Here is a 26,924-nt window from a genome sequence, read left to right on the forward strand (position 1 = left end):
AGGTTTTGAGAACCTCATGAATTTTTATGCAAAATTCCATGTGCCTCTGTATTCTCCAGTGCAGTGGTTCATGGCATTATTTGTGGGTTCCAAAAAGGACTTATGGCTCCTCAGAACAAAATAACCACTGATTTGATATTCAAAGGGGAAGCAGAAAGAGATGGAGCCAGGGAGGTTACCAGGTGCTACGCCATGCAGGGAGGGCCTCATAAGCCATAGTAAGCGGCTTGACCTCCTTTATTCTGAAGGGAGTGGGCATCACGGGACTGGAGATGAGACGTGTGTGAGGAAAACTGGCTGAGAACAGAGGAAGAGCTTCCTCATTTGCATTCCCTTGAGGTCTGGGGATGTGGAAGAAAGCCAAGGAGGTCCCTATTTACCAGCCGATACCCAGGCATTACCAGGAGGGGCCAGCAGAGGGCGCCGTAGCCCAGCATATGGACATGCAGGGAAGGGGACTTTCTAGACTAAAGGCCCTGTCACCTCCTCTCTGGAGCACTCTAGGGTCCCTTTTAGCCACCAACCTTGGTTCCTTCTCACGTTCTGATGCCCAACCCGAGATTCTGAGACTAGTCAGCTTCCCTCCCTCGTTTTTGTTGCCCATCTCCCTTTCACAAGGCTCTGAGCTCCCCGCAGAGAAGTATTGGGGCTGAATTGGCTTCTCCTGTGGCCCAGCCTTCTCTCACAAGGAGCCAGGAACACAGCATGTACTGAGGGAATGAAGACATAAGGTTGCTAATGAAGGAGGACGATGGGCCATGGGGATGCAATCTGGAGTCTTTTACCCTGGCTCACTCCTCCAGGAAGCCCTCCCTGCACACCACCCCAGGCTCTCACAGCCGACCACTTGGTGCTGGCAGGTCTTTGTTCTCTCTGGAGTGGGAGCTCTGTGAGAACGGGGTCCAGGACTGCCGTGGGCATACTATGTCCCCAGCACTGTCCAGGACAGCTGAAGAACACAGCAGGTAGCTCACACACACTGGCTGAAACATGAAGCTCCTGGAATCTCCATGAGCCCCAAACACAGAACAGGCAGAACTGTCCTCCGTGCTGCACACAGGCCAGGCCTGAGGCAGGTGGTCTGTGGATGCCCAGTGATGATCCCGAACAAACCAGCTCTGGTCTCTGCCCCATCAGTCCCACCCATCCCTCCACCTAGAGGCCTGTTCCATGTCCTTTACTCAAAAACTCCTGGAGGGATTTTAGACTGTGAGAGGTAGAGAACCAGAGAAGCGCTTTAAAAATGAACTAGTGGATTTTAAACCAGGGACCCTTGTTTAAGCGTGCATTTTTAGCACCAAAATCGGGGCCAGGCATATGAATCCCTCAGCAAGTTGGTTTAATGAATGAGTAAATAATTTCCCTTTAAAAAGGCCCCCACCCCAATTAACGGCCAACTGCAGTAACACTTCAGGGTTTCAACCCTGCTTCCTTCCTGCTAGGAGGTGCCATGTCATTTATTCAAAGAAAACAAAACGAAACCAAACAAAACAGGGCAAACACATTTCTTAATAAGTGCAGTTTGTTAAAATCATGTTAAAACATATGAGTCAAGGGGAAGTAAAAATAAAGGGTATCACTGTAGGAAAAGCTTTTGGGTCTGGCACCTGGGAGACCACTGGAGAGGAGGCAGTGGGAGAAACTTCAAGTTCTGAAGGGAAGGAGCCCCCCAACCTCCCCTTCTTCCCTCTCACCCACTGAATCCCACCAGAAACTACCAAGACGCCCGGAATAAAAGGTTTCAAGTTCAATAGTCACACTCTCTCCAAATACAAAAAGCAGTTACAATTCAACTGAACACAGAAGCTTGTGTGCAAAGTTATGGGGAACTGGGGCATCGTATAAAAAGTTGGGTTAAAGATGATTCTGTGGTTTGGTTTTGTTGTGTTTTGTTTTGTGGCTCTTCCTCAGTCACCTGAACTCAGGAAAGAAATGCTTATCTTGATGAAATATTAACAGCCGACCCACAGTAAAAACAGACAAATTCTAAAAATTAAAAAAAAGCGCATAATTACCAAAAAAAAGTCACTGCTTCCTCCCTCCCCATTTTGCTTTTTAAACTTTTTTTTTTTTTTAAGTTTTGATTTTTTTTTTTTTTTAATCCTGAAAAGTAGACAGTAAAACAGCTCCTGGGAGAATTTACAACCAACTGCATGAGGGTCTGGGAAGCTGAGGGGCTGGAGCAGGGTTGGGAGAGTGAACAGGAGGGGATTCTCCCCTCAGTCACTGTAGCCTCACTGGATGATCAAGGGAGGCGGGGATTATTTAGTCAAAAAGGAAGAAGGTAGGAAGAACAGGAGGTGGAAGGTTGGGGAGGTGGGGACAAACAGAAAATAAAAGGTCATTGTTGCCTGTTTGAATCCAGAAAAAAATGCCTGGCCCTATGGAGGGGAAGGAAGCCCCTCAGAGGGGAGGCAGTGGGCTGGAGGGAGGCAGCCCTGGGATGACCCCATCCCCAGCACCACGGGATCTGGCAGGGGCAGAGGAGGGGCCGAGGCAGGCGCTGGTGGAGGAAGCCGGCAGGGGCCTCCGGGAGCCTCTGGGTCACACTGGCTACTGTGTGCTTGTGCCACCCTGTGTGTTCCCGGAGTAGCTCCCGTAGTCGTAGTTCCCGTAATATGGCGGCCACTGGCCCTGGTTCTGATAGTACTGGTTCCACTGCTGGGCATACTGGGGAAAGAAACCAAGAACACCAAGTTGTCCTGCATCTACCCCACATTTAGCCTCCCCACCAGCCCCACCCTCACCTAGGGCAGAGACAGGTGCAGTGACAACAGCTGAACATGGGTCCCCTGACAGAGAAACCAAGGTACCTTGGAAAGACCTGACACCACACAGGTAGGCAGTTAGGGACTGAAGCCCAGGTCTCAGCTTGTCAACCCAGTGCCTTTTGGGTATAGCTAGATATCATAGTCAAAAGATTTAATAACAGGTATGGGGGCCTGGGCACCAACCTGCAGCAGGATTTGGAGCCCCCTGGCTATGGTGCTGAAAGAGGACTCTGAGGCCCCTGCTACTTAGGCCAGCCCTCCCCGTTCGCTTGCTGGACTGTGGAGGGGGCTAGGATACCAATTACCTAGCAACCAGTGCAGAAGTGTTGACCAAATGGAATGGCTGCACCAGATGAATGCCAGGCCGAGGGCAGCAGGCTGTCTTTTTAGGGATAAGCAGGGACTTGAGTCTGGGAATACACACCCAGGAGGGGCCCATGGAAGTCTCTCCATCCAGTTGGCCCCCAGTCTGGCACCTACCTGCTGATACTGGTTATAGCTGGGCTGAGGGTAGGTCTGTGCGGTGGGGGGTGGCGGTGGGGTATAGGGGGCCGGGTTGTAACCGCCGTAGCTCCCATAGTTGTAGGCAGGTGGTGGTGGAGGTGGAGGCGGTGGGGCTGTGTAGCCCTGGCTGTAACCTCCCTGGTTGTAGGGTGGCTGGCTGTAACTCGGCTGGAAAGTGGAGGGAAAAAAGCCAAAGCTCTGTGAAATAGAGGAAATCTGCAGATGTGAAATGCTGGGATGGAAAAAGGGCCTTTGTAAGTGGTTGGCCCACAGGGGCCCTTCCCTTGCCTGGTGGACATTGTTTGTGGGCTGAGAAGGAGGAGAGCCAGCTCCATGCCATGGTAAGGCAGGATGAAGGGCAAGTCCCAGGGCTGTGATGTGGACTCTAACCCCAGCTCTGAGACCCCCAGGGAGCAAGGTACACAGCACTTCTTGAAATCCCAGTTTTCTTTTTTATAAAATGAGAATCACAATAGAACAAGAACAACCCCTTTAGCTTGCCCTGAGTATCCAATAAGCTTGTGTGTATAAACCACTGGGCACTCAACAGGTGGTGGTAGTTGTTACTGGAAGATCTGCTGAGAAACAGTAGTGGCAATTTATTAAGTGCTTCCCAAGTACAGGTTGGATCATTTAAGTCATTTAATCTCCATACAGAACCTAGGGGTAGGTCCCACTAGCCCCATTTTAAAGAGAAAGAAACTGAGGCTCAAGATGAAATTTCTGGGCCAAGAAAGAAGGACTTGACCCCAGGTCTGCCTAGTCCCAGGGCTATAGTGCCACCCATTCCTCACGACGAACCTTGGAAGGGACTTCTACTAACACCTTTATGAGGAAAACGAGGCCCAGAGACAGGAAGCTATTTGTCCAAGCTCACAGAAATAGGATGTTGTGGGGCTGGGGGTTTGGATCTGTGCCTGCCCAACTCTTGTTCTAGGAAATATTCTAGTTAGCTGGGCCTGGGAACCATCCATTGGTCTCCTGGCAGCTGATTCCAGGCCTGGCGTGAGGAAAGTGCTTGGGAAATGGCTGTGCGATAACTGAAGACCTCTCTGGTTTACAGGAGCTTGTGCATACCAGAGCCAGGGCACTGGCTTTCCAAGAACGGGAACTGAGCCTGGAGCTGCTCAGCATTGAAGCTCTCTGTGCAGAGGGCAAGTCCTCAGCAACCTTAGGGCCCTGGTTATTATGTCCAAAAGACAAAGAGGTCAGCCAGCCTGGGCAAGGGGTGACTCCAGTCAAGTGCTTTCTTGGGGATTCAGTGAGGTTAGTGACACTAGCCAAGAAAAATGTACTTGCTGGAGGGATCAGTGCTTACAGCCCATCCCCTTGAGGGTGGTGGGAGAAGAGCAGGTTCTGGAAAGGTCTCCCATTTACTCCTGGGTTTGGAGGGGATCTGGGAATGTGTAGGGTCCATCTGAGTCAAGATCACGGCCAGGGAGAAAGAAGGGCAGGCTAGAGGTTAGAGTGAAGACCAGTAGCTGGGGCATGTGTTGATTTCCCCAGATCCGTCTCCACTTAACTTGCTCAGGTTCAAGAGCACACGTGCGATCACTACATACAAACACACACTCATTCTCTCACCTGTGGAGGGCTGTAGCTGCTGACGGTGGGGGTGCTGGTATTGGCGCTTGAGCCAGGGATGTTGCTGTTCTTATTGTAGGTGCTGGCCCCTGGGGGGTTGCGAGCAGGGCTGTAGCTGGGTGGTGGCGGTGGCTGCTGGGGTGGTGGCTGTGGTGGCGGAGGCTGCTGTGGTGGCGGCTGTTGCTGGGGAGCCCGGTTGTAGCTGCCTCTATTGTTGGAGTTGTTGTTATCCCGGTTGTTGTTACCCCAGCGGTTCTGGCTATAGCCACCACCTCCGCTGCGGTTGAAACCTGTGTTGGAGAAATCCAGATGAAAGGCGCCATCATTCCCAAATGGCAACCCCAGGGAACTGGGCTGTCTTGGTGACTGCTGTGAGCCGGCATGGCCAGGCACAGAGCAAGAACTCAAGGTGAACAACAAACCATGTCCTCCGGGATTCTCTAGACCCCCAGGCATACTTCCCTGTCCCAGCCTTATGACAGGTTTGTCTCATCCACTGGACTGCAAGAATGGTGAGGCAGAGACCAGGGTAGTCTTGGGTTTCTGTGTCCCAGCATCTCAACAGCTGTTGAATATGCAGGAAGGAGATGCTCAAGGAGAGGAAGCTGGCAGGGCGCGGTGGCTCACACCTGTAATCCTAGCACTTTGGGAGGCTAAGGCAGGTGGATCACGTGAGGTCAGGAGTTCAAGACCAGCCTGACCAACATGGAGAAACCCCATCTCTACTAAAAATACAAAATTAGCCGGGCGTGGTGGTGCTTGCCTGTAATCCCAGCTACTTGGGAGACTGAGGCGGGAGAATCGCTCGAACCCCGGGAGGCAGAGGCTGCAGTGGGCCGAGATCACACCATTGCACTCTAGCCTGGGCAACAAGAGCAAAACTCCACCTCAAAAAAAAAAAAAAAAAAGAGAGGAAGCTAAGCACTGGGGACAGCCATGAACAAGTCACTGGGGACAGCCATGAACAAGTCACATCTAGTCCTCTTCAGACTTGGCCAAAGATGTAGCCCCCATTTCCAATAGATTTTGATCTAGACCCTATTTCCAAGGAGCTCATGGTCAGATGGGGGAAGGTTCACAAAAATGACAGCAATGTGACACAATGTGCACTGTGATATGCAAATGGGCAAAGGGCTTCATAGGCAATGTCCGGGGAGTGGGACTGGGAGCGTTTCTGAGGTCTCCGTGTCTGACTTGTTTCAGTTTTCTACCAGAGTTTAACTCACAGCTGGAGCTCAGAAAACTTCAGTTGCTGACTGAATAAGCAGTCAAAGCCCAGCCCCAACCTGGGAACACAAAGTGGAGAGTGCTGTGTGTGAGATGTCTCACCTCCTCGGTAGTTGCCTCCTCCACCGCTGCCTCCCCCTCGGTTCTGGAAGCCGCCACGGTTGCCTCCAGGGGGTCCTCGGTTGTCATAGCGCTGGAAGCCACCGCCACCCCCGCGGCCCCGGAAGCCACCACCACCTCGGTTGTCAAAGCGCTTTTCAGGGGGTGGCCCAGCCTTGCGGCCTTCCTCGTTGTACTGCCTCACTAGCTTGTCTGCTTCCTCCCGCTGCAGCTCAATGAACAGAACCTCATCCAGGAAGTCCCCAACATCTGGCAACGTGAAGTTGGCTAGGAGGAAGGAAGCGCCCCAAAGGGAACAAGAAGAGGTCAGTACCTTCTGAAGTCTGGTCCCCCTCCACCCAGAAGAGTGGCCTTCCAGAAGGGAGAAGGTGAAGAAAACTGGAGTAGTGAATAAGAAAAGACATAGACAGAAGGGCGGGTGCGGTGGCTCACGCCTATAATCCCAGCACTTTGGGAGGCCGAGGCGGGTGGATCACCTGAGGTCAGGAGTTCGAGACCAGCCTGGCCAACATGGCGAAACCCCATCTCTACTAAAAATATAAAAATTAGCCAGGCATGGTGGTGGACACCTGTAGTCCCAGCTACTCAGGAGGCTGAGGCAGGAGAATTGGGTGAACTCAGAAGGCGGAGGTTGCAGTGAGCCAAGATCACACCACTATACTCCAGCCTCGGTGACAGGGCAAGACTCCATCTCCAAAAAAAAAAAACAAAAACAGAGAGAGAGAGGGGGAGAGAGAGAGAGAGAGAGAGAGAGAGAGAGAGAGGTAGACAGAGCCCCAACCCCTCAGCCTGCTAAGTGTCAGGGGCTAACAAAGACTCCTCCGTTTTCTGAAGAGGTGGCTAAGACCCACCTAGACACAGTGCTCAGCTCCCACAGGCCTCACCCCAGGGAATGGGTCAGACAGATGGCATCACCATCCCTATTTTTACATAGAAACAAACTGAGGCCTGCCCACAGTCAGCCCATCTGGGGCCACAGGCAGGGTGAGCACGCAGGACTTTCAGCTTTAGCTCCCATAAATCCTTTCCCTCGTGCTGCCCCAGCCCTATCCAGCCTGAAAATCCCGACATAAGAGAGATGGGTAGCTTTTCCATTCACAGCTGTGGTAGACAAGGAAGGGACAAAGCAGAAGCAAGGAAAGAGTAAATCAAAAAAGAAATCATTAAGGAGCCAGGGAAGGACAAACTGAGTAAAGAGCTTCTTCTCTCCAGGACCCTGCAGTGATGTTCCTCTGGGACATTTCCTACCTTTCATTTCTAAGACCGCATGATCTGGGACATCCTTCCCTTCCTCGTCGGTTCGCTTTATTGTTCGGTCTTTTAGGTCCTCGTCAGTGGGACAAATTACAATAGCTTTGCGCTGGAAGCCTTCAAATGGTCTCATTTTTCGTCTCTGGGCTGACCCATAAACATTTGTCTAAGGGTAAGGTAACAGAAGAGGCAAGAGATGGTACATTAAGAGTTGTTTTTTTCCTCTGAGGGGTATTATGTAGGCCAGGGACTGAGAAAAGGCTATTAGTGTTCCTTGTAAGCAGAGCAACTCAGGAAACAGCTCTTCTTTACTTCGAAGATTCTTGAGTCACCCTCAGCAAATGAATTCACTTAGGTAAGTGGCTGCAGACAGGCACAGGGCAAAGGATTCCTAATGGTTGGGACTTTGCTTTTTAATCCTATTTGTTGTTGGTACTGGACCTTACAATTTCTTTTCCCTATTCTGAAAGCTAATACATACTCTTGGTAAAAAAATTCACAGTATAAGGCATAAAGTTTAGAGGAAAAACCCCTGCGTTCCCTTAGTGCCAGCCCTACTTCCCAGAGAGAATAAAGAATGAATTTCTTCCGTGCACTTTTAGAAATATCTATGTGATTTTTTACACAAAAAGAATTGTATTATACACATCCTCCTGAGGCTTTTTCATGTAATGTGAAACTTTCTCTAAAGTTTTTCTGTGCAGTATTCTTTTTTAATGGCTGTGTAATACCTATAGATTAGCTATGCTACTAATTAACCAGCTCCTTTGGACAGTTTTGTAGTTTGTTCTCATTAACATTGGTTCTTTTATTCCCTCAGTCCTTCTCTGAAACATCAGCCTCATCCACAAGCTTCTAACCAGCAAGCTCAACACGTCAGGAGTCTCTGCTTTTCACAAGTGCAGTTTTGCTCCTAATGTTTCCTTCCCTTCCTCTAAGTGATGGCAGGTGTGTCCTGGGCTGGTGCTGGCAGAGCTGTGCTTTAGCACATATGTGGTTGAGAGCAGTAACAACATCGGCTTCCATTTACCGAATACCTCCTTCACGTCAGGCCCTTTGGGAATGGGGCCCACCTCTGCTGGATTCAGGGTTCCACAGACTCAGCCTGTATACTTGAATCACGTGGACACTACTTAAAAAGTGAGCAGCCCAAACTTCATTTGAGACTTCCTGAGCCTGAACCTCTAGAAGTAAGACCCAGGCACCTATACAGGTACCCTCCCTATGGAAACTCGGGAACTCAGCAGAAACAGAGTAAGGAGTTTTAAACTGCATTTAAACAATTTTTTAGTGGCTCTAACATGGACCAAAGAAAGAAGCCACAGATAGGGAAAACAGTCCGTAAAGGGGTATGTACAAATGGACCAAAAAAAAAAAAAAAAATGTATTCTGAAGATGTGGCCTGGTTGGGTACAAAGAATCTAGGGTCAAGTCCTGGTGTGGCTACTAACATACTTTGGCCAGTCCTTACAGTTGCCTCATCTGTAATACGGGGTTGAAAAGCCTCCCTCCCTGGGCTGGCAACGACTGAGTAAGAGAATGTCCATAAAGCAACTGACAAAGTGCAAGAAACTACTCAAGCAGGGGGACACAGGTGGCCTCCAGGGCAGAAGACACCTTGATGGGAAGCAGGCAGTGCACTGGGATGGCCCAGCCTCAGCCTGCTCCTCTGTAAAATCAAGCCCTGAAAAGGGAAAACGGCATGGATGTCTTAGGGTTGCTGTGAAGACTGAATGAGTCCCTGTGAGTAAAAGCCCTCGTCTAAGCCCAGGCCCTGGCTCACAGCCAACACTCAACAACTGTGAGCTGCCATTGATGTGGTCATCACTGGGTAGATATTTATACTGTCATGTTGACTTGAAGCAACTCAGACCAAAGAAAAGGTTAAGCTTATAGTGATCTCCCAAGCAGAAAGGCAGGAACAGTGAGACAGGGTGGAATGAACACAGGCTTTGAGGAAGAAACTTGGGCTTGAAATCCCCGCTGTGCCCTTTACTATTTGTGAGACTCAGACAAGTCCCCAAGTAGCCTGAGTCTCAAATTTCCTCGTCTGAAAGACAAGGATCATCACCCTCGTCCTGGCTCTGGAGCGGATTTGCAGATGTAAAAATCTCTGGCAAGTGCCAGGGGAGTGGGCAGTGAAAAGTCAACACCCAGGGTGGATCTGAAAATAAGGCCTATAGGACTGACTCTCCAGGAGAGGCTTCCCAATGGAAAATACCAAGGAAAATTGAAGCTTGAGGAAAAAACAAGGTTACAAGAGATCCTCTTCTAAGACACAGGAACAGGGTGCTGGATGTGGATTAGCCAGGGGCCAGGGACTTCAGCACAGATCTGTTGGAAGTTCTGGGGCCGTGGGTGCAGCTGCTTAAACTAACCAGATCCTCTGGCCCTGAAACATGCGCCAGGAAAAAATGTTCTTTCTTGTCCCCCAGCGAAAGTGTCCCTACCCTCACGAAGGAGGATGTGGGCAGTCATGTGGGTGACAGGCACACACATACTGTTCTTGGGGTCTTGGACACTAGCCCACAAAGAGCCCTTGGGCCACAAATGGTTTGAAAAGGAACATCATGTTACAGAGGAAAAGTTAAGTCCCCTCTCCCCACTACTCTTCTTTGACTCCATTCCTAAATGCAAAGCGTAACGTGGCATCTGGTCACAGGAAGAAAGTTTGGCTTCCTCAGCTAAATATAATTTTCTTCTGACACAAAAGCCCAGAGTAGGTAGGTGCCAGGGTGAATATGGCCCCAGACCATTCATCATTTTTTTTTTTTGCCCCTAAGTGATCCTACTTTGATTCCTCTGAACTGTGAGGGCATAGAGTGACAGTCCTGGAGGTCTTCCATGTGGTACAACTGCCCCGTCAATGCCCTGATGAGGGGACAGAGAAGAGAAGCAATGCTGCCAAGACAGCTAGCCCCTGTAGCTTCATGGGATGGGAGGAATGGAGGCGGAACAGACTGGACTCATAAATAGCTGGCCTTTGTCCTTGGAAGTGGGTAGATTCTGAGAGATGGCTTCTCAGGCACTTTGGAATTGAGGTGCTGAGAATCCTCTCAGCAATGGTTTTTAAGACTGCACCTCCCTCCACTTACTCCTTCGTTTGGGGAAGGGAAGAAGAGTATCTAAACCACACCAGCAGAAATGCAAATACTTGGCTTTCCTGGAGGAAAGGGAATTAGCTGCTGGTGGCTGTTGCCACAGCAAACACAGTGAGGTCACAGCCCCTGGGCCAGCCCAGCACTTCTGTGGTCGCTGGGGGCTGCTGGCGGCTGTTGCTATGAGACTAGCACAACAGCTAGGTCAGCTTTTCCAGCTGCTTTGGTTCCCTCTGCCTAGCTTCTGCTTCTCCCAGTCCCACCCTGCTTGAAGATGTTGATTCTAAGAGAAAATGTGGCTGTGTTCCCTGGACCCTGTGACATGGACTAAGGGACAAGAGTTGGGTTTCTTAGAGAAGCTATATGGGGAGTTTTGGTGTATAACAGTCTGAGGGAGGGAGAAGTGAACACAGCAGGTACAAATGATGATGTGACAGCCCAGGCTCTCTCAAGCCCCACTGTCCCTGTCTACTGTCACTTGTCACAGCTCACCAGGGTCATACTGGCAGCAGGAGAAACCTAGCTAGATCTGGGGAGCAAAGTGAAGGCTGATGAGAAAAGATTTACTTTGGGCTCAGAGTGAGGTGAATTCCAGTCAAAAGAACCACATTTATAGGAAGAGAACTGGCTGGTGTGTCAAGAATGGAATGGGCTTCAGGCTCTAGGGATGGTTGGTCGGGGATGATGGAAAGAAACATCCTTTCTCCAAGGCCTGCAAATAAGACACAGGTTACGGTGGGACACTATTCTAGCCCTGGGTTTCTGTTTCAGGCGAAAGTGTGGCACCTGCTGACCAGGACGCAAACGAGGACTAGAACGACATGTTCTGACTGTGACGTCAACCCATCCAGCCCTGATTCTAACTGATGCCTGGCCTGGCTCTAGGCTGTTAGAGCCCTCTAACGGAACTCCTAGGCAACAGTGCCCTACTCTGGGGTGGGCTTGGGCAACATGCCCCTGTGGAGGCTTTCCAGAAGGGCAACTTGTTTGCCTCACAGCAGGCCAGTCAGTTCCTGTTCTGTACTGCATTTTGAGGCCCTCTGGGACAAGGCCAGAAAGCATCTCATTCCAGAGGCTTCCCACCTCCAACAGAGGACCCCAAAGAGACACCTGATGCAATGTGGCCTTCTACTCCCCCTTTCTCTCTCCTCTGCAGCCTTTTACTAGCTAGGCAAATTTATCCACATTCCTCCGGATGAAAACCTGACCATGACTCCCCACTATCCTCAGGACAAAGCCCCAACTCTTTTAATCATCCTCTGTGCCCCGACCCAGACATTCCACCTCCAGAAAGCTTCCCCAAATTCCCACCATGGCCCCAACCATTCTAGACTATGGCTGTTTGGGAAGTCAGCAGAGCTGTGATCTATCAGTACACTGAGTGCGTGACTTAGAAGTCCTATAGTCCTCTGCAGAGGCTTCAGTTTCCTCTCTGGTCTACCTCTTTTTCCTCTTCTGATGTTCCACAGCTGTGATGCCCACGTGATCTAAAAAGGCTACTCAAGTTATCACAGAATGTAGGTCAAAGCCCCGATATACCTGAGAGTTTGTGCCCAATCACATACATCCCAGGATAGGGGTTAGAGTCCCGGCCAGACAAACACAGAATCCTGGCTTACACAGGCCCACCTGGCTTCTGCAGACAACCTCTCCTTCCCTCTCAAGGATGAGCATTTCTGAGGCCAACCTACGTAACAGGAGGCTGGAAGAGCCAAATGTGGGGAGGTCTGACCACTCAGGAAAACCCAGTAAAGGCAAAAGATGGTTCTGGGCTGAGATCCAGGAACTGCAGGGATTTTGCCTGTAGTATGGGTTTCCCCTTTGGAAATTCCACCTAGCCCAGGAGACAGCTATGCATCATCAACTTACCTGTCACTGCCAAAGCTGGTGGAATGGAAGTGCCACGATTGGCCAGGGGCCTGCTCTGAACCTTCTATACACAAACACACAACTTCCCCCTCCCTCTCTCATACCCGGAGTTTTCTGGAACCCACTTTTGGGGTTTAGGCCAAAACAGGTGAAACCACTGGCTTTATACTCCCTCCCTCAGCCTGAGTAGCCTATGGCTTCAGGCCCCGAGGCAATCCTCCAATCTGTGGTTAACCAGAGAACCCTCCTCCCAGCCTTCAGAGTTTAGGTTCTCTGTCTCACTGTTGGCCCAGATCACTTGGCCTGACCCACATGTCCTTAAGCAGGAGGCTGGTAGCCCTGAAGACCACAGGCATACCTGGTACAGCCCTAGACCCTGTCCCTGAACAAGTCAGCAGCAGCCAAGAAGGGTGACAGTAGGTCTTCAGAGTGCAAAGCTGTCATGGGCCTGGCTTCCAGAGAAAACCCACTTCAGCATCCTGGACAGAGATGTTAGATGATCCACTCTAGACCATAATCATTCTCCCATAGGCCACATATTTGAAATGGGTTTCACAGCTGATTTAACCAGCAAACCAAGAAAAAGACAGGAATACTGGCTGGGGTATCCAAAAGAGGTATGTATCCTCAGAGTGTTAAAATGGTATTACTACTCTCCCTTTCATGACAATGAGTCCAACTGGGGTCAATACAGACTAAAAAATTCTTAAATGCCCTCACAAGGAGGATCAGGTAAAGTGAGGCCAAGGGTTTAAAAGACAAATCTTCAAAGCGGAGAGAACACTGATTATACACAGTATGAGCTGGGGGGATAACCATGGATGGCTTTTAGACTATCCTGTGCTCAACTGTTTTGTGTAGGATCCTCATTCCTATGTGAAGGCAACTTGGTCCCTGGCGATTCCTTTCTAACAAGCAAACTACCATTCTGACAAAGCCAAACACTGTCACCACCTCCACTCTTATCAGGAGCCCTTTGAACTTATGGTCACCAAGTACCCAGGCCTACATGTATGGAAGGCACTTCAGGAAGGCTTCAAGGGCAGGGTGTTACTTAGTTTACATATTTGCTCACTCACAGATTCTTAAGAAAGCACAAATGCAAGGCTGAAGGGAACAGAGGCTCATTCACAGATCCCCAAATATGGAAAATAAGGAGACACCCTTTGTTACTTGTGAAAGCCTTCAGGACAAATGTCAGTAGGCAATGACGTTGCATAGGCAATAACCATGTGGAACTCATTACTCTGAGACAGGAATCTGTAATGATTTTTGGGTCACTCATCCTTTTGAGAATGCTGAAAGATAGGGACAAAAAACTGTCTAAGGTTTTTTTTTTTTTCTTCTTTTTTGTAAAAAGGATACACTTGCACCTGCATACAATATTTATGTTCAACTGCAAAGGTTCCAAGGTCCCTGATGTTAAGAACTCCACCATTAACTGAAATGTAGGTAGAAAATATGACTTAGGTATGTACCTGCCAGTCATACGTATTTGTGAAAAGAAAATGACAGAAGCAATAATAGCATTTACCTTACAGCACTGCTGTTGGCATGAAAGCTACTCTACCTATTCTGTAGAGTATTTAACAATAATCACCAGCTACTAAGTGCCAGGCCCTGTGTTAGGTGTGCAGATGGTATTGAGATCCCTGTTTTATAAACCAAGAGATGGAGATTCAGAGGATAAAGTCAGCTGCCCAAAGGCACAGAGCTAGGGAGTAGCCGAGCTGGGATTCAAGCCCCAGTCTCTCAGGCTCGGAAATCCATACTCCTTCCATTTTGCTAAACAGTTCTTACCTGATGTTCTTTGGGGCTGCTGATGAGTCTGAGTAAGTAGGCCTAGATCATGATCCCAGTCTGGGCTCAGCTGTGTATAGGATCATGTCGTCATGTATGACAAGGTCTGACCCCCCGACTAGCACAGCAGCCCATCATCATTACAGGGAAAAAAGAAAGGGACCAGAGGAAGATTCTCAGGCATGCAAGGGGTCCCCTCCCTTCTCCTGAGGACACAATGGTCATCATTAAGTACCTGATCTAGGATATAGTTGCGTTTCTTGCGGGCAGCAATCTGGATGAGGCGGTTGAGGCACTGGGTGGCCTGCTGGATCAGGACGTCCCAGCGGCCAGCATAGTTCCGCTGCCGGCGTAGGCCCATCACCTGCGGGCAGGAATTGGTGAGGGGTGAGTGATTTTAGTCGCAGGGCAGCACTTAGTAGGTTGGAGGTGAGTAAGGAGAGTCCAGTGGCTGTCCTTACCCGCATCTTATCCATGATGGCATTGGTACCCAGGATGTTGTACTTCTTGGAAGGGTTGGAGGCTGCATGTTTGATGGCCCATGTGGTCTTGCCAGCAGCAGGCAGGCCCACCATCATCAGAATCTACAAGAACAAGACAGAGAAGGTGTTGCGGCATGGTGGTATGGTACCACTTGGCTTGGTGGTGACTGTGAGTGTGACTCTGGACCTCTGAGCTGTGGCTGCCTCTACAAAGCGGAAGCAATAATTGCATCCACCTCACAGTACTGGTATCGGGATTCAAAAAGATCAGGCTTGTCAGACTCTTGAGCACAGTGCCTGGGACAGGGTGAGCATTAAGTCAAGTGCTGGCCAGGCATGGTGGCTCACGCCTATAATCCCAGGACTTTCGGGGAAAAACAAACCAAGTGCTGTCATCATTAGCATTTATAGGATTTTGTTTTTTTGAGACACGGTCTCACTCTATTGCCCAGGCTGGCGTGTAATGGCCCAATCACGGCTCACTGCAGCCTTGAACTCCCAGGCTCAAGCAATCCTTCTACATCAGCCTCCAGAGTAGCTAGAACTACAGGCACAAACCATCACACCCAGCTAATCTTTTTCTCTCTTTTTGTGGTAGAAATGAGGGTCTCCTTATGTTGTCCAGACTGGTCTCAAACTCCTATACTCAAGGGATCCTCCTCCCTCCTTGGCCTCCCAAAGTGCTGGAATTATAGGCGTTTGCCACCAAACCCAGCCCATTTACAGGATTATGTGACCCACTCCCCACCCCCCCCAATAGCCCAGGGAAGGCTGTGTACTGGGACTGACCCCATGGAGTGTGTAGGAGAAGTGGTACAACTTTCTTGAAGTATGAAATAGAACAGAGCTGTACACACAAGGACATGAATTGTATCTAATCAATACATTTAGAATTTGGTAAACACAGATGCATCTTAAATGCCTGACTAGAGGGGAACGATGAGTTTGTAAGGCCATTAAGAATGACGTTCATTCCCTTGAAGGATTTTTAAAAAAGAAAAAAAGAGTGATGTTCAAAAAGAGGTTTTTATGTGATGGGATAAAGCTCACAAAATAATGTGAAGTGAAAAGGGCAGGGTATCACAATGCTTATACCATAGAATCTCAATGATAAATGTTTGTGAGCAGAAAACAGGCACTTAGACATTAAAAAGAACAAATGACCTCCAAAACTCTGCAAGTAAACTTATTTGTAGATGATGGCATTATGAAAATTTAAACTTTTTACTTCTTAATTTTCTATAACAAGCATAAATAACTTACACATACAAGAAAAATACTGTTTTAAGAAAAAAGACACTAGTATAGCTCTTGGAATCAAATCTTCCCAAAGGCCATTTATCTTTTGATAGCTCTGGGTGAGAGGTGGAACTTATTCAGCCTTCTTCAAGAACACTCGGTGGGCCAGGCTCAGTGGCTAAAAAAGTTAGCCGGGCATGGTGGCATGTACCTGTGGTCCCAGCTACTCGAGAAGCTGAGGTGGGAGGATCACTTGAGCCTGGGAGGTCAAGGCTGCAGTAAGCTGTGATCGCACCACTGCACTCCAGCCTGGCTGACAGAGCGAGACCCTGTCTCTAAAGAAAAAAAAAGAACACTTGGTGGCACAGTGCACTCCCCAAGAAGCGCCTAGTGTCCTTTTCTGCTGTAAGAAAAGCCTCCTTTTCCCATATTCTGGCCTCACTTAAGAAGATGGAATCTTTCTGAGATTTAGGTAGCCTCTCCGACTTCAACTTAGGTCACACCAACACCCCTCACCTCACACTCAGAGCAGCTTCGCAGCTCTGAGTCCAACCCTGAGGAGCTGGGACAAAGTGGCCACTTGCCCCAAGGCTACTCACGCAGCAAGTCTGTGTGTGTGTGTCTCCTCTGTCTTGGCAGCAAGGTGGCCACCAATACCTTCTGGCCTCACTCACCTCACATTCTGCCTTGCTCTTTGGTCCAACGGTGCCCCGGATACGCTCACTAAGGGGAAGGTGCTGGATGAAGGTAAACCCTGGGAGGACAGAACAGTAGGGCTCTGCCCTCTGTCCGAAGTTGAACTCCACCGCGCAATTCTTCACCAGGACATGAGGATAGAGGGCCTGACCCCCCAAGGCTTCCTTCTGGATTCGGAAAGCAATGCCCATCCACTTTCCATTCTTGGTAAAAGACAGTTCCACGTCATTTCCACATTCAAAGTCCTAGGAGAAAAAGCCAAAGGAATATGATTGCCAACTCTTGCCACAGGCACTGGGAGTCACATGTGGGAGACAGTAGATGCAGGGAGTAGAATATGGACAGCTTTCCAGATTGAAGTGCATCCTTCCCCAACATACAGGTAAGCTGGGCAGCATCAGTGAACATCTCAGAGAATGTCCAGCCCAAAGTCCTTCTTGCCTAAGACCCCAAAGTTGGTGGATATGAAGCAAGTAAGCAAGAGTTTTTTTTTTTTTTTTTTTTTTTGAGACAGGGTCTCACCCTGTCCCCCAGGCTGAGTGTAGTGGCACAGCTAGGGCTCACTGCAACCTCAAACTTCCAGGTTCAAGCAATCCTCCCACCTCAGCCTCCTGAGTAGCTGGGACTACAGGCATGTTCCACACCTGGCTAATTTTTGAATTTTTTTGTAGAGATGGGGTCTTGTTATGTTGCCCAGGCTGGTCTTGAAATCCTGGACTCAAGTGATCTTCCCACGTTGGCCTGCCAAACTGTTGGAATTACAGGCTGGAGCTACTGCACCCATCCTAAAGCAGGTAATTTTAAGAAGCTCCAAGTATTTGAGTCTTGTGCCTAGACTGAGATGAAGACGAAGGAAAAGGTGATCCAGTCCCATCCTGAAAACTGATGAGGAGACAGGTGCAGTGGCTCACGCCTATAATCCCATCACTTTGGGTGGCCAAGGCAGGAGGATCGCTTGAGGCCAGGAGTTCAAGTACAGCCTGGGTAACAGAGAGAGACGCCATCTCTACAAAAACAAACACAAGAAACCCAGAAAGGGCAGTCTATGAATATAACAGATGAAGGAATGCCACAGCAGGGCCTTTTTGAACTGAGTTCAGCTTGTTCAACATGTTCCCTGAGTTCGTACTCTTTCTGATATATATGTCCGCGTAATCTGGGACCGACAGAGTTTAGGGACCAGTGGGGAATGAGACAAGGACACTCTATCATAATTCAGTAAGATGACCTACCTAGAAGCAAGTTTCTGAGGAGGTTTCTCAGTTGCTTGTATATAAGCCTAGCAGTGACAGAACATAAGGTCAGTTTGGCTGAGGCATAAAAGATGAGGGGGAAGTAATTCAGGAACAGCTAAAGAGCCATGCAGGGACCACATTCATTTATTTTGTAACAATTACTTAGTGAATTGCTAAAGTTAGTAATTAAGATTCCCCCCTTTTTGTTGAGACGGAATTTCACTCTTGTTGCCCAGGCTGGAGTGCAATGGCGCAATCTCAGCTCATCACAACCTCTGCCTCCCAGGTTCAAGCGATTCTCCTGCGTCAACCTCCAGAGTAGCTGGGATTACAGGCATGTGCCACCACGCCCGGCTAATTTTGTATTTTTAGTAGAGAGGGGGTTTCTCTATGTTGATCAGGCTGGTCTCGAACTCCTGACCTCAGGTGATCCACCTGCCTCAGCCTCCCAAAGTGCTGGGATTATAGGTGTGAGCCACTGCGCCTAGCCTATGATCCCATTTTAGAAGGTGGATGGCTTCAGTTCTACCATTACTAACTTGTGGCCTTGGTTAAGTTATTTTTATCTTGTTTCCTTATCAAACAAAGGGGGGCGGGGTAATAATATTTTATACAGCCTATGTTTATTCTAACTGTTAAATGGGCTAGTACATTTAATACACAGTGAGCACACAAGGAATGTGAGCTATCACTGCAAGATGTCAGGCACTGTGCTACAAATAAGGGGCTGGGACTGAAGTGGTGGGAGGGGACACGGCCTACCTCGGCATGTGAGGGACTCTAATTTACCGCAGGAATTTGAACTTGATGCTGGTGGCAGAGCAGAGTCTCTGACTTATTTTGAATAGAGGAGCAGCCTGCTCAAAACTGTGTTTTGGAAACATCACTTTGGCTGTAGGATACGACAGGCTCTTTCTTTTCTTAGTGTTTTGTTCCTTTTTAAAATTTATATTTTTAAAACGTTTGTTAAATATTTTTCTAAATGCCCATCTCAGAGAAGAAAAGGCTCAAAACTTGAGATTAGATAGCAGACTAAAGCAAAATACAAGGTTCAGTTTCTGATATAAAAGTACAATTTCTTTCTCTATTCAGGTGACCACCTTGGGAAATGCCCTTCAAGAAGCGACAGAAGCACCCTCCCTTGAGGAGCTTCCTCATTAACCTTCTCAGTGCTCACAGGGCGCAGCTCTGTGTCAGAGGCCCTCATGCCTGTTCATCTCTAAGCATGCGCCCACGTCAAGACCATGGAGAGTGGCTGGATGCGGTGGTTCACGCCTATAATCCCAGCACTTTGGGAGGCTGAGGTGGGCAGATCATGAGGTCAAGAGATCAAGACCATCTTGGCCAACATGGTGAAACTCCGTCTCTACTAAACATACAAAAATTAGCCAGACATGGTGGTGAGTGCCTGTAATCGCAGCTACTCAGGAAGCTGAGGCAGGAGAATCACTTGAACCAGGGTGTTGGAGGTTGCAGTGAGCCGAGATTGTGTCACAGCACTCCAGCCTGGCAACAGCAAGACTCCTTCTCAAAAAAAAAAAAAAAAAAAAAAAAAAAAAAAAAAAGACCATGGAGAGCAGGTATGACTGTGGGTGTTAGCCTTCCTTATGGCCACCAGCTTCACTATAGGAACTTACCATAATGCACAGAAACCGGCGCCCTCAACCAACCAATCTATCACCAACAGAGCCATCTGTCCAAGAGGCAAGTGGAGTTGTGTTGTTCCTGCTGAAACACTCCTGTGTCAGTCTCAGGCCTAAAGACCCAAACTCCTGAAGCCTGGCATAACTCAGAGCCTGCCATTTTTATAGCCTGGTGTCTCACACCTCTTTCTGTTGTCCCTAGGCTCTAAGTATCATACTCTTTATGGTTTGCTGAAATGGGTTATTCTGTTCTCCACTTGGAAGGCTGTTTTACCTTTTTGTTTTGCAAATTGAGGACTTGAGATTTGACACCAATGTCCTCCCCTCTTGTTCCAGGAGACCAATGATTTTTACCCCCACCAACTCCTCACCCTGAGCCTTTTTAAAGTTGTGGTATCTTCTGAACAAAGAAAACTATATAAGGAATCTTAAGACTGGATGCAGAGATGTTCTGGTTGAAGCAAGAGTCAAGGCCTAGAGTTCCATACTGCCACATACCCAAAGAACTTCATACTCTGAAAGAACAGACTTTGGCAAACACTGTCACACAGTGACAAGTTAAATTACTGCAACCTGTTTGGAGTGTAGTCTTGGTGGTAGCGATCAAAATTTAAATATACTTAGAATCTAACTTTCAAGAAGGAATACAACTACATTCCCACAAGAATGCAAAATTGTATGTGCAAAATGCTCATGCCAGCATGGAAAATGTGCTCCAATGGGGAAGCAGGAGTGGCTAAATTGCACAGGAGATCCGTATGTGGGGCTACAAAAAGATCTCCAAGTTACTCCAGTAAATGGAAAAAAGACAAGCCGCATTATCTGTTCCAGGAAACAACTTTCAGAGCCACTAACAGGAAGATGGGCTAAATTAAAGCAGGGTACCCAAACCCCTGCATCAGAATACTAGACAGCCATTACAGCTACTAAATACAAAGCTGCAAAAGTAACGACATGTCCACTAAAGTGAGGGACTAGGTTAAATCAATTATGGTACAGTCGTACAATGACTACAGACAACATAAAAGTACATCTCTTGGTAGTACCATAAAAAGATCCCCACTAAGGCCGGGCATGGTGGCTCACGCTTGTAATCTCAGCACTTTGGGAGGCCGAGGAGGGTAGACCACCTGTGGTCGGGAGTTCGAGACCAGCCTGACCAACATGGTGAAACCCCGTCTCTACTAAAACTACAAAATTAGCCAGGCATGCTGGCGCATGCCTGTAATCCCAGCACTTGGGAGGCTGAGGCAGGAGAATCACTTGAATCCGGGAGGCAGAGGTTGTGGTGAGCCAAGATCATGCCATTGCACTCCAGCCTGGGCAATAAGAGCGAAACTCTGTCTTAAAAAAAATTAAATAAATAAAAAGATCCCCAAGACATACAAGTTAAAAAAAAAAAAAAAAAGATGAAACCCCGAGTACCAGTGGGTTCACATGCTGGGGAAGGTATATGTGAAAAATGGGTGGGGCGGGGGGGGTGTGGGTGTCTAAAGAAGACTTTATACTGTATCCCCTTTTATATTCCTTGATTTTTTTTGGAAACCCTATTCTTGAAAAAATCAATTCACAATGATTAACTATTAAGAAACAACTTTAACTGAGCTAGATCTATATATTGTCTGTGTGGACAGGGAAAGATGGCCAAGATTTACTCTTCAACGGGAAAAAAATGCAAGGTTTAAAACCGAACAATTTGTAGAGTATAAACACAGTTTTCATTTTAAAAATGTTTTATTAAAAACATTTTGAGGGCCGGGCGCGGTGGCTGATACCTGTAATCACAGCACTTTGGGAGGCTGAGGCGGGTGGATCACCTGAGGTCAGGAGTTCAAGACCAGCCTGGCCAACACGGTGAAACCCCGACTCTACTAAAAATATAAAAATTAGCCAGGTGTGGTGGCGCGCACCTGTAGTCCCAGCTACTCGGGCGCCTGAGGCAGGAGAATTGTTTGAACCTGGGAGGTGGAGGTTGTGGTGAGCTGAGATTGCACCACTGCACTCCAGATTGGGTGGCAGAGCGAAACTCTGTCTCAAAAACAAAAACAAAAAGATATTGAGATCCTCAAATGCAAAAAAAAGGCTGAGAAACTGTTTCAAGCTAAAGGAGACTAAAGACACATGGCAAGAGAATGCAGTATGATCCCAGGCCAGATCAGATCCTGAACTAGGAACTCAACTGGGCGAAAGAATATTGTTGGGACAAGTGACAAAATTTGAATGTGCAGTAGATAATAGCATTATATCAAGTTTTAAATTTAATAACTTTACTGTCATTAATATCTTTACCCTTAAGAATCAGCCGGGTGTGGTGGCTCACACCTGTAATCCTAGCACTTTGGGAAGCCGAGGTGGGCGGATCACGAAGTCAGGAGTTTGAGACCAGCCTGACCAACATGGTGAAACCCTGTCTCTACTAAAAATACAAAAATTAGCTAGATGTCATGGTGTGCACCTGTGATCCCAGCTACTTGGGAGGCTGAGGCAAAAAAATCACTTGAACCTGGGAGGCAGAAGTTGCAGTGAGCCGAGATCACGCCACTGCACTCCAGCCTGGGTGACAGAACAAAGCTCAAAAAGAGTACACACCGACTGGGCGCGGTGGCTCACGCCTATAATCCCAGCACTTTGGGAGGCTGAGGTGGGCGGATCATCTGAGAGCAGGAGTTCGAGACCAGCCAGGCCAACATGGTGAAACCCCATCTCTACTAAAAAATACAAAAATTAGCCAGGCATGGTGGCAGGCGCCTTAATCTCAGCTACTTGGGAGGCAGAGGCAGGAAAACAGTTTGAACCCGGGAGGCGGAGGTTGCAGTGAGCCGAGATAAAGCCATTGCACTCAAACCTGGGGGACAAGAGCTAGACTTCTCTCAAAAAAAAAAAAAAAAAAAAAAAAAGAGTACACACCGAGCCTGGCACAGTGCCGTGCACCTGCAGTCTCAGCTACTAGGTTGGGGTGGATGGCTTGAGCCCAGTTCTGGGCTGTAATGCACTATGCCAATCAGCTGTCCACACTAAGTTCGGCATTGATATGGTGACCCCCTGGGAGTTAGGGACCATCAGGTTGCCTAAGGAGGGGTGAACTAGCCAAGGTAGGAAGCAAAGCAAGTCAAAACTCTCATGCTGATCAGAAGAGGGATCACCACCTGTGAAAATGCAGCAAGACCCTGTTTCATTTATTAAAAACAAAGAAAAGAAGGAATATAGACCAAAGTAGTGAAGACATGATGTATGCAACCTCCTCTCAAATGGGTCAGATGAAAACACAGCTGACCCTTAACAACACTGGCTTCAAGCTGGGATACATGTATACTTTTTTCATTCAATAAATATACTGAAAATATTTGTGGACACTTGCAACAATTTGAAAAAACTCTCAGATCCCTATGACTAGAAATACTGGAAAAAAAAAATAAGGAAAAGTTAGGTATGTCATGAGTGCATAAAAACTGTAGACACTAGCCTATGTGTTAATTGACTGTTTATGTTATCAGTAGGCTATTAATTTTTTTTTTCCCCCACCTCAGTCTCCTGAGTAGCTGGGACCACAGGTGTGTGCCACCAGGCCCAGCTAATTTTTATTTCTATTTTTGGTAAAGACAGGGTTTCCTTATGTTGCCCAGGCTGGTCTTGAACTTCTGGGCTCAAGTGATCCGCCCAGCTTGGCCTCCCAAAGTGCTGGGATTACAGGTGTGAGCCACTGCACTCAGCCAGTAGTTAAGTTTTTGGGAGTCAAAAACTATATGTGGATTTTTGACTGCATGGGGGTTGGTGCCCCTAACCCCTGCAAAGTTCAAGGGTCAGCCCATTGTTTAGGGACAAATAAACCACTTTGACCCCTTCTTTTTTTTTTTTTTTTTTTTTTGAGACAGAGTCTCGCTCTGTCGCCCAGGCTGGAGTGCAGTGGCGCAATCTCAGCTCACTGCAAGCTCCGCTTCCCAGGTTCACGCCATTCTCCTGCCTCAGCCTCTCCGAGTAGCTGGGATTACAGGCGCCCGCCACCACGCCCGGCTAATTTTTTGTATTTTTAGTAGAGACGGGGTTTCACCGTGGTCTCCATCTCCTGACCTCGTGATCCGCCCGCCTCGGCCTCCCAAAGTGCTGGGATTACAAGCGTGAGCCACCGCGCCCGGCCGTGACTTTGACCCCTTCTGTACTAAACTCATGGGGTTCTTGGTGGCATTCTCCAATATCAAAAGAACTGTAAAAGGGAACCACATATTGGAAAGTTATTTCCTAACTTCAGAAACAAAGCATCAATGGTACCAATCTAGAAAAAGGATTTTCATCGTCGACACCTTCTTGTTGTACAACCAAATGACTGGCAACTGGTGTTGAGGATTCAGGATTTGAGAGTTACCAGCTTTATAAGTAACAACAGTCCTGATCATCCATCTGACAGAATCTGCTGGGTGTGGTGTCTCCAGCCTATAATCCCAGAATTTTGGGAGGTCAAGGAGGGCGGACTGCTTGAGCTCAGGAGTTTGGCAAAACCCCATCTCTACAAAAAATACAAATTATTAGCTAGGTGTGGTGGCGCAAGTATGTAATCCCAGGTACTTGGGTCGCTGAGGTAGAATAGCTTGAACCGGGGAGGCAGGGGCTGCAGTGAGCTGAGATCATACCACTGGACTTGGCATTAAAAATCTGTTCAGGCAGATATCCCTTCTCTTCAATTATACCTTAATGATGCCTGGGAACTTGTTTGTTGCCTCTTGGTTGGCAGAAGCTGCCTTACCTGTTAACAATTTTTAAGCCAAACCTCTTTCTAAAGTTATTAAACCATCCTTTGCTGGCATGAAATTCAGCAGCTTTAGATCTTTCCGCTTTCTTTTGCTTTATGTTGTCATATATAACGACTTCACTTTTTCTTGAATTATAGCCTATAGGTATGCCTTTTTTTTTTTTTTTTTTTTTTTGAGACAGTCTCGCTCTGTTGCCCAGATGGGAGTACGGTGGCGTGATCATGGCTCACTGCAAGCTCTGCCTCCTGGGCTCACACCATTCTCCTGCCTCAGCCTCCCGAGTAGCTGGAACTACAGGCGCTTGCCACCACGCCTGGCTAATTTTTTGTATTTTTAGTAAAGACGGGGTTTCACTGTGTTAGCCAGGATGGTCTTGATCTCCTGACCTCGTGATCTGCCCTCCTTGGTCTCCCAAAGTGCTGGGATTACAGGCGTGAGCCACCGCGCCCGGCAGGTATGCCCTTCTTATAGCAACCCTGTACGTACACAAAAGCTGCAAGTTTTATTTATTTATTTTGAGACAGAGTCTCATTCTGTCATCCAGGCTGGAGTGCAGTGGGGCAATCATAGCCCACTGCAGCCTCCTGGGCTCAAGTGATCCTCAGCCTCCTGAATATCTGGGACTACAGGCATGCGTCACCACACCCAGTTAATTTTTATGTTTATAAAATATTAAAAGTTTGTTTTCGCCATGATGCCCAAGCTGGTCTTGAACTCCTGGGCTCAAGCGATCTGCCCACCTTGGCCTCCCAAAGTGCTGGGACTACAAGTGTGAGTCACAGTGTCCGGCCTTGCATTTTCAATATGATAAAAAGTGCAAGGATTTAGCACCTGCTAGCACAGCAGTAGTGATGGCTTCAGGAATTTTTTCTTTTTTTCATTTACAGTGGTCCTTATGCTGGATTAATCTTGAAATGGCAGGCAAATACAGCTGCAGACCTCAAACTACAGTGCATATCAAGCAATTCAAGTTTTTCTTGTAATATTATAACTTTTTTCTGCTTCTGAGCAACACTTCCAGCATCACTAGTGGCACTTCGTATGGATCCCACGGTGTTACTCAAGGCTTACGATATTGCAGTAACATGATTAAAAAATACACGAGAATTGCGAGAGATCACTTTACTGTGATACACAATTTACTGAAAAGAACTGCTCACGTGAAGATGTACAACACACAGTGTTTTAAGTAGAAATTTGCAACAATTGAGCTCACCATAATAGCAATAGGAGGTGGCTTCAAAATTATTACAGTATGTGCTGGTTAATTTTATGCAGTTGGCTGGGCTTGGTGGCTCACACCTGTAATCCCAGGACTTTCGCAGGCCGAGGTGGGCAGATCACTTCAAGTTAGGAGTTCAAGACCACCTTGGCCAACACAGTGAAACCCCATCTCTACTAAAAATACAAAAATTAGGCCAGGTGCAGTGGCTCACACTTGGTAATCCCAGCACTTTGGGAGGCCGAGGCAGGTGGATCACCCAAGGTCAGGAGTTCAAGACCAGCCTAACCAACATGGTGAAACCCCATCTCTACTAAAAATACAAAAATTAGGCCAGGTGCAGTAGTTCACACTTGGTAATCCCAGCACTTTGGGAGGCTGAGGCGGGTGGATCACCTAAGGTCAGGAGTTCAAGACCAGCCTAGCCAACATGGTGAAACCCCGTCTCTACTAAAAATACAAAAATTAGCCAGGCATGGTGGCGTGCACCTGTAATCCCAGCTACTCAGGAGGCTGAGGCAGGAGAATCACTTGAACCCGGGAGGCGGAGGTTACAGTGAGCTGAGATTGCACCACTGTGCTCCAGCCTAAGCAACAAAGTGAGACTCTGTCTCAAAACAAAACAAACAAACAAAAAACAAAAATTAGCCAGGCGTGATGGTGCACACCTGCAATCCCAGCTATTCGGGTGGCTGAGGCACAAGAATCACTTGAACCCCGGAGATGGAGGTTGCAGTGAGTTGAGATCGTGCCACGAGACTCCAGCCTGGGTGACAGAGAAAAGAATCTGTCTCAAAAAAAAAAAAAAAAAAGCAGTTATGATTTAATACTGTACTACTATGTTTGTTTACATTTCTTTCAACTGTGAATGGTACCATGTAGAGTCAGTGTTTGTGTGCACAAGTTTTGATAAGTTTTAACTTTTTGTAATAGATTTATGAATATTTTATGCTAGTAAATGATGAAACAGACTAGTACCTACTTATATTTTATGCATTCATAACATGCTTAACTTTTTCTTAATCTTACCGATATTTCTAGGCTATACGTCTGTTGTTTCAAATTGTTGCAAATCTCCAAAGAAGTTTCCAATATATTTATTGAAAAAAAATCTGCACATAAGTGAACCAGTGCAATTCAAACATGTTGCTGAAGAGTTAACTCTCTATGTGTATGTACACCATAAACATGAAAATGGTAAAGCAAGTGTGGCAAATGTTAGAATCTGGATAAGGCCCTATGAGAATTCTTTATTCTCAAGCTTTTTCCTGAGTTTGAATTTATCTCAAAGTTAAAAAAAGAAGAAGGGGCCGGGCACGGTGGCTCACACCTATAATCCCAGCACTTTGGGAGGCCAAGGCGGGCAGATCATCTGAGGTCGGGAGTTCGAGACCAGCCTGACCAACATGGAGAAACCCCGTCTCTACTAAAAATACAA

General features: G+C 47.7%; 1 protein-coding gene across 7 annotated transcripts in view; it reads right to left on the reverse strand.

Annotated features, from left to right (window-relative positions):
- Positions 1-1,489: 1,489 nt before the first annotated feature.
- The window catches only part of HNRNPUL1 (heterogeneous nuclear ribonucleoprotein U like 1), a 46,375-nt gene continuing 20,940 nt past the window's right edge, over positions 1,490-26,924 (reverse strand). For 5 of the 7 annotated variants that reach the window (XM_032172841.2, XM_058426264.1, XM_032172838.2 and 2 more), the window contains exons 8-15: positions 16,620-16,886; positions 14,686-14,808; positions 14,460-14,588; positions 7,455-7,623; positions 6,189-6,473; positions 4,860-5,149; positions 3,252-3,473; positions 1,490-2,670 (exon numbers count right to left, since the gene is read on the reverse strand). In XM_032172841.2, coding sequence (XP_032028732.1) covers positions 2,554-2,670; positions 3,252-3,473; positions 4,860-5,149; positions 6,189-6,473; positions 7,455-7,623; positions 14,460-14,588; positions 14,686-14,808; positions 16,620-16,886 — 1,602 coding nt within the window. In that variant the 3' untranslated portion in view covers positions 1,490-2,553. The remainder of the gene's footprint in view (positions 2,671-3,251; positions 3,474-4,859; positions 5,150-6,188; positions 6,474-7,454; positions 7,624-14,459; positions 14,589-14,685; positions 14,809-16,619; positions 16,887-26,924) is intronic. The other 2 variants (XM_032172839.2, XM_032172845.2) reach the window with 2 other exon arrangements.

Source organism: Hylobates moloch, unplaced genomic scaffold (genome assembly GCF_009828535.3).
Source record: "Hylobates moloch isolate HMO894 unplaced genomic scaffold, HMol_V3 SCAFFOLD_13, whole genome shotgun sequence".
Lineage (NCBI taxonomy): Eukaryota > Metazoa > Chordata > Mammalia > Primates > Hylobatidae > Hylobates > Hylobates moloch.